This window comes from Sesamum indicum, linkage group LG6, assembly GCF_026168435.1.
Source record: "Sesamum indicum cultivar Baizhima isolate 11 linkage group LG6, ASM2616843v1, whole genome shotgun sequence".
Lineage (NCBI taxonomy): Eukaryota > Viridiplantae > Streptophyta > Magnoliopsida > Lamiales > Pedaliaceae > Sesamum > Sesamum indicum.
In genome coordinates, this window is record NC_142662.1 from 5,355,511 (window position 1) to 5,368,024 (window position 12,514).

A 12,514-nucleotide genomic window follows, 5' to 3' on the forward strand; every position below is an offset into this window, starting at 1 on the left:
TCCGTGTATGGCCGTATTTTGCTGCTCTCTTTTTGTTGGTTTCCCTTCTTTGGCTTGATGAGACCGTTGTGAGAAACACCTCCATGTTCATATGAGATTATAAATTTATTAGACACTTGTAACATCATAATGGTGCGTTTGGCCTATTTTTTGAATAATATTTTCCATAAAATTTTTTAGTAATTGATTTTATTATTGACAAATACTTTTGTAAAATTATGACGGAAAATTTCATTTGACTTTGATAGGGTGTAGATTATTTTATTTAAATGATCTAAAAGTAATCATATTGTGAGTTTGTCAAATACTTTCAAAATCATAATTAGTTAAAAAATGGTATTCAGTGTAGGTTACTGACATCATTATCACTATAACAAAATCAAAAAACAATTTCGATCGAGAGTTTAGTTGTTAGGTCAAACTGAAGCTTTCCCACTGTGAACGCTAATAATTCACTATGACAAACACATGCGTGCGTCAAGCCATTTGCTTCCTCGTGGTTTCGCATTGGAAATTAGTTTATCAGCTATTGACTACTTGTGCCGCTGTGGACTTTCTAACCTGCAAAAATGGATAAATATAATCATCAGCTGGGGAGGATGCATACTCTGGAAATCACAATCTACAGCGTGATTCAGACCCATGCCAAGATAGACCCGCAAGTACAATGAAACAAAGATGCTGCAAAATAATGAGGGTGAAAAGCACACTTGTGGAGAGGGACACGTGGAGATGAATTCGGGAAACAGATGCGACCAGCAGTGTAAAGTCTTAGCAGATGCGAAAACAGTGGCTTTGCAGGAGCGCATTACAACTCTATCAATAGTGCAAAACAATGAGAAAGTTGCAAGAACAAGCCAATATTGTGAAGAACGTGGAAATGGCATGCAACCTGTCGTTAACTTTTGTTCATGAATATGATGGATCACATCTTGCATTTCTTAGTTGGGAAAACAATTGCTTCATGAGATCAAGGTTTCTAAGTTGATGGAAAACTCTATTGACATTTTGAGTCTCTCAAAAGAAGATAAATTACAAATACATGTTTAAAAAGACTGTTGAATTGGCACTTCTGCCAGGTCCAGCCACATAATGAGGATTGATGATCCAATAAATTCATTTGGTGCTTGGAGGATGATTCCATTCACAGCAATAGACATTGGCAGAATCAAAAGGTTGAAACGAGAGCAGAGGATGTGATGGGCACAAGGTGATGAAAAAATGAAACACCCAACATTCTCCAGCCAATGCTGCCACAGGCAGAGGGCACTTCTACCAAACACAGATAAAAGAAAATATTTCATCAGGAAATCACGTCTTAAAAGTTCACTTTTTTTATCTCTAGCTATAGTGTTATGAACATTATCGTATACAAGCTATATACAATTGTGATAACTGAACATTATCTATGACTGAGAGGATATATCAAAGTTGATGTTCACTTATGAAATGGAGAGGGTATCATTGGAGAAACTCCAACATTATCGGTGTGTACAATGTCAAAATAATACAAGTACACAGAGAACAAACACAGCCAGAGGAAGGATTGGTCATACTTTGAAGCCGATTATGGTTATTACTGAGAAAACTTTTCCAACCAGGTTAACAAAATGTTGAGGGCAGCAGCCCTGAATCTCTTCTCTCTTGATGGACGTAAAAGCAACTAAGCACATAAGTACATCTATATCATTCAAATGGTATTTTTTCAAACACAAAACATTTCCGAAACACTTAGCAGCAGAAGGAAGGAGCTTCAGCTGCAAACAAAAGCTGTTGAACATTCAAGAATATAGTAATTCAGTAGTCTCTCATAGTAACCAGCTTGAAGTATATAAAATGTCACTAATACATGTAAGCATACCAAAAGCACCTTGACCATGGTGAGACACATTAAATTGCATCAACAAGAATGACAACATCAGAACAGATGAGATTCAAAGTTCTCTATATAATCAGCTGATGGGAAGGCTTAAATTATGCCTAACGTCCACGGACAATATCCATAACAGAGATGCCTCACACGTACAACAGGATAAAGTTATCAATAACCAATATCGCTTGGATCTCCTGTGTACTCGGCAATCTGCTCAAGCCTCACATTGAGCAACTCATGTGTATCTGCATCTCGAACCACGCCTGTCTCCTCCTCTGAGTCCCGCTCCAGCAGACTCCCATATGCACCCTTGTGCCTACCATACAAAACAAGCACTGGGCCCCCACGTTTTGGAAGTGCAGTCTCCAATAGTTCCTGTTCCACCCCTTGTACTAACTCCCTGCTCTCATCCATGGATACATCGCACAACCCTGGCCCTACAACATCCACCACAACTCCCTTTTTCAGGAATAATCTCCCACCCTTCAACTTCTCGCTTATAATCCTTACCCTTATATGATTCCTCAGCCAATGTACTCTCTCTCTTGCAACCTTTTCTTCTTCTTGTCCCCTCTTCCTCGAAATATTTCTGTCCCTTTTATCTTGATTAGGATCTTTCTCCTTAATTTTCAAATCCTTCAATTTTCTCAAGCACTTCTCCTCCTCTGCGGAACCCACTTCTGCTACATCCCTAGGACGAACTTTTATTTTCTCATTGCTCCTCGACATCTTCAAAACCAATAAATCACCACCACTCCGCACCTCAACAATTTTACCCTTCATTCCCATCTCCTTCCCGTTCACTATTCTCACCTCTTTTCCAACACCAAATCCTTTCTTTTCTTTCCGGTCCTCCATCTTTTCCCGCCCAACATTTGCAGTCCCCAGATTCTGACCAGCATTACCCTCACTATCAATCCGATTCTCTGGGAGTTCTCCAGTAAACCCTAACCCTCCTCTCCCTGTCTTCTTTGTCACCTCACAAACTTTTACATCCTCCTTAGCATTGCGGCCAATGCCTCTACCCTCTTTCCAACCGTACCCCGCCAACAAAGCTGCACCATACCCCTCCACTGGGACATCCGTATACTCATCCATTCCAGGATCCTCCGGAAGCTTCTCCAGATCCTCTCTCAATTTCCTCAACTCCAAGTCGGAAATAGTTTCCCCACGATCACGATTGGGGCCTGCGTTCATGGTAGCCGATGGTTGGCGGAGATTAAGGCCATAACCCATGGAATTATCTGAAGCTTCTGGTTTGGAGCCGGGATCCAGCTCGAACTGAAGGGCGGAATCAGCACCGTCGGATTGCGATATCTGGGGGAGATTAGGGAGGTTCTTGAGCTTTTTAGTTGGGCGCCACTCGTTGGGAATCGGGGCAATAGGCTTGATTCTCGATTCCCGCGCCGGGGGAGCTTCGCCGGGAACGAACTCCGTTACGTAGCTTATGGCAGAAGAATCGTCTGCAGCGGCATCGGAGACGGACCCTGAGGGTTTCTTGATGCGATTGGACTGGGGTTTCGAGTTAATGGAGAAGGAAATACTCATGTTGGCGCTGGTACTGGATGATTACGGCGAAAAGAAGCTTCAATTTGTTCACTGGAACTGTGTGAGGGAGAAAATCAAATTAGGGTTTTAATCCGGGGTGGGGGAATTAGGGAAGAAAATCCCCGCTAGACAAGAATACAGCCTGCAAAATGTCAACTCAGTCTAAACTTTGATTTAGTGTCTTCCCCCAAAATACTTTTTTATTATTTAAAAATTTATAAATATTATTTTAAAATATAAATACGTTAGCAAATATTTACTTTTAATAAGCTGCCATAAGAGAATATTATAAAAAAATTTGTAATTTTTCATATAACAAATAAATATTTATAAAATAAATTTTAAAAAAACTCCTTATAATTTACCTAAAGATAAATACACACCCCATTCACAAAATCACGATGTTATATACTAATTAAAATAAATTAACTTCATATTAATAAACCCAAATTCATCAAAATTTAATTAAATTACGATCATCAAAATGAAACAACACTCCACCACACAATGAAATATTATATTCCTAACAAATATCATATGAAAAATATTATTACTATATAATAATAAATTTACTTAATCATATATAATTATAATTAAATTTGATTTCATGTATATAGCAGGCCGATTGGACAGTAAAATGACTCCACTTTCGAGTAGTGCCAAACTATTATGTATACTCCTCCTTGCTTTTATGCAATTTCCATTGGCTACTTTATGTCAACGTCCCAGAAATGTGATATGAAGATTTGGTATACCCACCCACTTTTTTCCTATAAAATTCTTGTGCAAAAAAAGTTGGTAATTTAGGGATACGCAGAATTTGTGTATTATTAAGTTGGGTAAGAGTTAGATTCTTTATTTTTAAAATAATTATTTTTCCGCTCTGACACTAATGGATATGGTAATTTGTCTTCCAAGATATAAGGACTTAAAATTTTAAAATAGTAACACTATAAATTTTGAGAACAACACATCATTTCACCCCAAGGATATACCACTTCATCGAATGGACAGTTGTTTCATTCAAAGGGTTTTACTTAGTGAACACATCATTTCAACCAAATGATACAACTATTTGGTAAAATAAATAAAAAAGAATAACTCAATTTTTTCTTTAAAAAAAAGTAAAATTCATCTATATTCAAATAAAATACAATATAAAAAAAATTAAAATTAAATCATAATTTAAAAATTTTCAATTCAAATACAATCAGGTAATGAGGAAGCTGGCAAACAACAGCTTGGCTGGCTTTTGAGTCAGCTATGATTAAAGAATCAATAGAGTTAGGACTTTGAACGACAATCTCAATCTCAATAAAAGCCTATTAATTATTTTATATGATTTACATAATATTGAGTTGATTAACACACTTTACTTTATCTTATTTCATTTAAAAATAACCATCTCTTTGGTTAATTATTTATAATTGATAATTCTCAATTCATGTACATCTCATTAATTTAATTTATCAATTTTGAGTAACTATTTATTGATTTTTAATTAAATATTAAATTATGACATGTATAGGGAAAAATGCAAGCAACACCCTTGTGATATTACAAATGAACAAATTATTCTCCTATCAAAAAGATTTAGCAATTTAATTCCTTGTGTTTTTAACAACACAATAATTTATTCTTCCTCCCCGTATTTTTTAAAATCAAATAATTTCAGAAGAATAATTTACTTATTTATAATATTATAGAAAATAAATTACATTAAATTAAATCAAAGGTATCACATGAGTTGCAATTATTGGTGAGTGTGTGTATTAAAAAAATCGAACAAGTGCTATATCATCTTATCTTGACCTAAATAACAAGATTACATGTCATTGTCGGTAGAGAAAAAAGTAAACGAGGTATTTGCCTAGAAATTTCTTAGTCGTATTAAATTCTGTGCTAATTAGAATTCAAGTCAAAGGATTACGTACTCATATGCATAAATCTTATATTTCACAATATTGTATGAATTAGGAGGCATGCATGATCAGATTCTGTGTTTCAAAATATTGGTCCAAAAGTTAGAATAATTACGAATACCTTTTTATTATTTAAAAAAATTATCAATATTCTTTTGATATTTGATGAAATTATATAATCTGTGGATAGAAGTACGAGACTGTCAACTATAAATGCTCTTACTGTATCTTTTCTTTTTTTCAAAAAAATGTCAACAGTGACATTTTGGTCAGTTTACCACCAAAAAATGGATGAAAACCTAACGGAATGAGCTAATTGTTAGACGATCGTTAAAATCGAACGACATTAATAATTTTTCAAACAAGGGTATTCTTAATTATGTGATTTCTGATGATCGACATGTTGAGATACTATATAAAGGCGCCACATTTGATCAGCAAACCACATGTGTGTACAATTTTATCCAATCATCGATCAAACAGATGTGATGTCGCACTTGGATTTAAGATTTGCGATTCTGATCATCATTAACATATTGAAATCACAAACAGCAATGCCATGGGAATGGGATCCATTTGATGTGGCAAGTGATCTGAGTTGGACCAAGTTTTGGCTTCTTGCCATCTTTCTCTTCATCTTCTCCTTCATTTCCATTGCAATCCCAACATTCACAGTACCTCCAAACAACTTGAGATACATTCAGGTGCAGATGAAGAGTTTCTCTGCCTCTCTTCTTGCTTGTTTCTTGGCTTCCTTATTCTTCCCACAACTTCTATTCTGGTACGTCTATCCCATGATTCTGTTCTTCTTTTTATGCTATTCTTGTATCTTCGACGTATCCAGAAGCTTCGTATACTGGGCTCAAGCGATACTATCTCTAGCTCCCGACTTCAACATATTGATCACCACAACGAGCCCTGTCGAGCCCATCAGAGGGCTGCATCATGAGGACGGAGTAGAACTCGAGCAAGCAAATCTTGAAGCGGGTACAACGCAGGTGTAACTGGCTAATTATCAAAAAGTTTTAATTTTCAAGACAGTCACAATCATTTATGTACTATTTTATATAAATCTTACATAATAATTGGGATTGTCCTAAAATTGTAATGTTGTAGTAGTTTGTCAGGAATTGTCTCCTTCATGTGCCTGTTGCTATATATACATCCATTTTGGTTAAGTGCTGCCACTTATCTGTTGTCAATCTCATAAATATATATATATATATATATATATGTACTTTTCCATTTTGAGCATAAAAAGGACATTGTTGATTTAATGGTCTCAAAATTGGGTAAAAATTGGTCCGGGTCTGGAACTCATAGCTGTCCTCATATTTTCATTGTTACGATGTTATATATATACACTTATCTATATTTTACGAAAACAATATTTACTTTGTCAAAAAAAAACTTTGATTTTGCAACATGAAAGAAAATAAATATATCCTTTCCTTTTAGATTCAATTTAATTCAATCATATGTCGAGCAAAAGTTCTAATTTTGCATTCTAAGTGATGGAGGGATACCTCAATTTATCAAAAATAACCTTCATTAAGGGTATTTTTGGACATTCACCTGCAAAGGACCCGCACACATAAAATCGGGCCAGGGAGAACCAGCCCGGCAAGCAAGAGACCCACGTTAATAATGGACCGTCTAATTAAGAGTACAAAACGTGGATAGGCGACACGTGGAACTAACCAGCGTGCACCTTTGAAATTATAAATACCCCGAAACGCATTTATAGAGATAACTGTTCTTTATCATTTACGACCATACCTCTGGAATAGCACATTTTTACTTTGATCATACCTGACTTGAGCGTCGGAGGGTCGTTGTCGGAGACGCATCCGACAAGCCTCACGTTCATATTTTCATTCTCAGGGCCCAAACACTAGATCAAGTAAGGATACGTGGCTAATATCGATCTACCCTCGTGATCGCGGATTTCGAGCACGATCACTAAGTATATTAAATCATATTAACATTTCATTACTAAACAATTATAAACTTTTCTTTCAACTAATTATATGTTAAGAAATCAAAATAATCATTAGTGATGTTTTAGTTCAGTAGTTACTTGAGATATTCATATAATCATATAATTCGTCGCTTTTGATAAGGGGAAAAAATAAAAAAGATATTGTAATACAACCCAACGTATAGTAAGCGAAAGATTTGAGCAACGGCAAGAGAATGATTTAAAAAATTTAACGTTTAAAAAAATATAAATAAATTTAAATTCAAATATATCCTTATTTCTTAGAAGCGTAAAGCTTATTACACAAACAACCTAGTTATTCTGAAAGAAATTTAGGAAGAAAGTTCCTAGAGATCAACAATCAACCGGCTAACCACCTAGAGAAATGTGAAAATGATGTTCCCAGAATCTTGGCTGAATCAGTTGGCTCAAAATGGGAGAATTTAAATAGATGACCTTATCCCTCTTCCTCTATAAATAGACAATATATTCATTCACTAAATAGTACACACTTTGGCATGTATAAACAACAATAATCACTCTCTATACTTGCTACATTCTAGCTCATCAACTAATAACTTAAATTCACTTGGGATCAGGCGGTTCAAGGTATTGAAATTTGGGACCAGCTCATCACAGTGGCTTAAGATTACCTGATTTTGAGGCGGGCTGGTCTGAGCATGTTTGGCCATTTTTCTTATAAAAATAAGGCATATATATAAATTTAAATTTTCATTCTCCTAAACTAACTATTCAAGTAGCTTTTTTATACTTTTGAGACTCTGAAAATTATTATTTTTATTGTTCTACTTCTAAATTTTTGATACTTTAGTTCATTAATACTTTTCGTTTATTTTAAATTCTTTCTGAATTTACTATTGTCTAAGTTTATTATTGTAAGCTTGTTCCTCAAATTATTATATAAGTTGATTATATAATCTTAATTATTATTTTTTCTGGTTATGAATTTTTGTGTAATTCAATTTATTATTTGTTTTATTTCATAACAACCATAAAATCAAGTATTTGTAAGAAAACTTCAATTTCATAAAAAAAAAATAATAGAAAAATAGGTACATTCGGACCTACTCCAGACCTGGTCCAGGCTGGTTCATGATTTGGGTCTGAATTTATAAATAGACCCAGTTGGGGCTCATTTAAAGGACTGAGACCACTCCATAACTGGTCATGAACAATAGTGGATTGGTCCGTGCCGGTGTTGAGTCGGCCAGGCCCACTATACACTTTGAATGCCACATCAAAGAGATGTGCCTGAGCAATTATCTTCTTCTTGAACACTTCGAACTAGATCTCTTAGTAAGATAACTTACGATACGATTAGTCTTACGGATCTATAGTGGGCTACAGATCCATAAGACTAAGTTAAAGCTTAAGTAAAAGTAGGTTATAAGTAAGAGCAATATTGGATCTAAACACAGTGAATGCATACCTTACAAATGAGGACACCTATATCTATAGTGGCTAATTGTACTGGGTCGTACTAGGCCACATGATGCATCTGTAGCCCTTTGATGCTTGTTGTGTGAATAGCAGTGTTTTGGAATGGTCGGATTGTTGGATTAGATTGATGAAATGATTGAAAAAATTTATTTTGAAGCACATATAATTGTAAAAGATAACTCCAAAAAATATATAATAAGCAGTGACTTGCGTATTTAAAGACAAAAGACCTTTTTGCATAAAAGACCTTTTTGCATAAATTACCTTTTTAAAGCCGGCCACCATTAAATAATCACTATAATTAGGACTTTAAACACCAAAGTCATTTATTTTTTCTTTCTTTCCTTTGATAGATAGAGTTAATTTTATCATTTTTAATACATTTAGCTACAGTCTACAGATTCACTGATTCAATAATTATAAATAATAAAAAGTAACTAAATAAAATATATTAAAATCCACAACATCGATACCTGAACCTTACCACTTGAAATGTATTTTTCTTTTAGTTAGTACAATTTTATACGTGTATTATACATTCATAAAAATATATATAACTTTGCCTAAATAAAACGTGGTAATATAATAATATTAAGGGAGTATTTTCAAAAATTCTGCTCTTAGATAAGTGATTTTTATAAATACAATTACAAAAAGAAAAATTTCAAGTGTCTAATCATAGACATGTTGAGATACTATATATAAATAAAGAGGCACCGTTTGAATAAACCAAACATCACTTCACTAACTTTAATACGATTTTATTTAATAATCAACCAGATGTGATGTCGTACTTTACTTTAAGATTTGACGATTCTGATCATCATTAACATTTTTAAATCACAAACAGCAAAATGCCATGTTTCATTATTCTTCCCACAACTTTGTACGTTTATTCAATGATTTTAATACTTATATCATTAAAAATGCAACACATATGTAAATGAGTGAATTGTCACTCGATAAAAAATTATTTAGCAATTTATTTCTTTATATTTTTTAAAATACAATAATTTTATTTCATTGTATTTTTTTTCAAAATGAAACAATTTACCTTTTTAGACAGAGATGTGAATTGGTCGTTTTAAAAAGTATGGTGAAGCAAATTGCTATTTTTTTTTTTTAATTTGTTCATTTGTAATATCATAGGGGTCATCTTGTATGCCCATCCTAATAAACTTACGTCGCATTTTCTGATTAATAATCTACTATATATTAAGAGAGAGTGTGTCTCTCTTTTTTTTGGTATATTTTTTTATTTAACTTCTCACTCCCTTTTTTTCATGTATATTTTCTGTGACTAATTTTTTAAAATTTTATATTATTTTAATATTTTGTATGTATTTAATTAAATAATAAGTATTTTATTTTGAAATAATATTATCGAATCAACGGGAGTTCGAGAAGAGAGAAGGAAAAATAAGAATCAATAAAATAATTAAAAAATAAAAAATGATATTACAAAAAACAATTTGAATACACCAAAAGAACGCTTTTTAATTATACATAAAAGTACAAAAATATTCCATAATAATACTTTAAGTTCATAAAATAATTTATCAATTATAACCATGACATTTATTTTTTTTATTTAATATTTATATATATGTATCTGAATCATCATAATTACACATATTAGACGAATCACACCGTCACACCAATTTTTCCCATTTTACTTTTTTTTAATTATTATTATTAGTCATTACAATATGTTATTCTTACATGTATACAATAAATAATATTTTTCTAAAATATATTATAAATAAAAATAAAATGTATAATTGGATACATTATATTAAAAAAGAAAATTAATTTATAAGTTAATATGAAATTTGAAAACTTGAATTTTATCAATTGAATGGTATTTTTAAATTTATAAAAAATTGATGAGTCTGTATGATTAATTATTATTTGTGAGTTTGGAAGATATGTTTTTTTAATATTAGTATTAAATATTACTAAAATAAGACAAACGAAAAAAGTAGAATTGATCAGGGTCCGTACAAGCCTGTTTGTTTATCATGGACAGCCAACCACCATTCCCCGGAGGGGGCAGACAACTAGTAGTGGTGAAACCCGGTTCATGCAGTGTCGTCAAAACACGATATAAAGAAATCTCTTGATGGAGTAAGGAGTAGTGTAAAGTCGTTATTTAGTTATAGGCAATAGAAATCTTTAGAGTGCGGATACATATAGCCCATATACATCACCTAACTCTTTCCTCTTTTCCTTGTTAATTACTGGCCGTCGTGACTCATCATTTTCGGCACAATATAATAAATAAATTTTTATATTTTAAAATATATTATTAATAAAATAAAATATATAAATTAATAAAATACATTTTAAAAACAAAAAAAAAATTAAAGTACTATCAACATAACATAAGAATTGGTGTATAATGGAGTTAAAATGATATTGAGTCACTTTTATAAAAAAAATAAAAAAATAATTATAAATAGTTTTTAAAATTATCTAATTTCATGTATAATTATTTTATATTTAAAAATTAGTGTTGATTGTGTCATTAACGGTTCTCTGTGAGAGTAGAGGCCTTTCTTTTTGCATTAGTAAAGATGCACCCCACCTGCCGTTAGTTTCGGAATGGGGGGTTTGTGCTAAATTTAGTAAAACACAGAGGAATTTTTAACTTATTTTAGGAAAACACATTGGGTAAAATGAAGTTTAATTAGTCCTTTCAAATTATAATATAATATTCATAATTATATCAAATATCATGAAATACCAACTCTAATTTAGGGTATGTTTGGTTAGGGCAAAAAATGGAGTATAAGGTAAAAAAGACAAAAAAGTATATATTTTATTTTTATTTACTCTACTCATTTCTTCCATTCTTTTATCTTTCCCGCTGATAAATACCGTACATAATCGCTAGAGAAAAGATAACAAAAAATTGCTGAAAAACTACTACATCGACATCAATGATAAATATTTGTATTAATAAAATATACTCTTGTTCTTGTTTGATAAATATTTTTACTAATAAGATTTTTAAATTTTTGATGTACTAAAATTATATTAGTATAATCTTAATTTGTATACTTTCTAATATAAAATGAGAATGGTTATTCAGTAAATTTATAAAAAATAGTCTTTATTCTCAATCTATTTTCTCGTACCAAACAAGTAGAAGTATCTAAAATTTACTCTCATTCCAATCATACAAAACAACTAAAAAAAAAATAAATTATTATTCTTTCTCCTCCTCCCTGTCTCTTTTCTTCCCCTTCTTATCTCATTCAAACCAAACCAACCCTAAACCTTTTAAGTGGTAAGTAATGTCAAATTCAATCCTGGGATAAACTTTTGTGTCAGCATCATCATTAAAGAGTCAAAAGGTAGATAATGCCACGGCCCGTGTGGGTCAACTTTTCTTTATTGCAGGACGGTTGTCGTCGTCCCTCCTTCTGTATGAATTCTGAGTCAGATTGAGCACAAACAAATAAACTAATGTCATATATATATATATATATATATATATAATAAAAAATTATATTTTATAATTCGAATTAAAATTACAATTTTCTCTAAATTAATGTAATGGCAGAGTACAATAATGTAGGAAGCAGACAAAAGACGTATCACCCATGGAATCTCAAGTCATGCATGTGCTGTTCCTATGAAAGTTAGGTGATTTCTGACCCAGATTTATCTAATAAACAAGTACAAGTAATGAACTAGTAATTATTAATTAATGTTCAAGAGTTT

General features: G+C 32.2%; 1 protein-coding gene across 1 annotated transcript; it reads right to left on the reverse strand.

The window, feature by feature from the left end:
• Positions 1–1,788: 1,788 nt before the first annotated feature.
• On the reverse strand, positions 1,789–3,592 carry MOS2 (D111/G-patch domain-containing protein). The gene has a single exon (XM_011083827.3). It carries the CDS (start codon positions 3,419–3,421, stop codon positions 2,042–2,044), a length of 1,380 nt encoding a protein of 459 aa, XP_011082129.1. The 5' UTR covers positions 3,422–3,592; the 3' UTR covers positions 1,789–2,041.
• Positions 3,593–12,514: the final 8,922 nt, after the last annotated feature.

Excerpts from the sequence above, each read along its gene's own strand:
- MOS2 (XM_011083827.3), bottom strand. The coding sequence starts at position 3,421 with ATGAGTATTTCCTTCTCCATTAACTCGAAACCCCAGTCCAATCGCATC.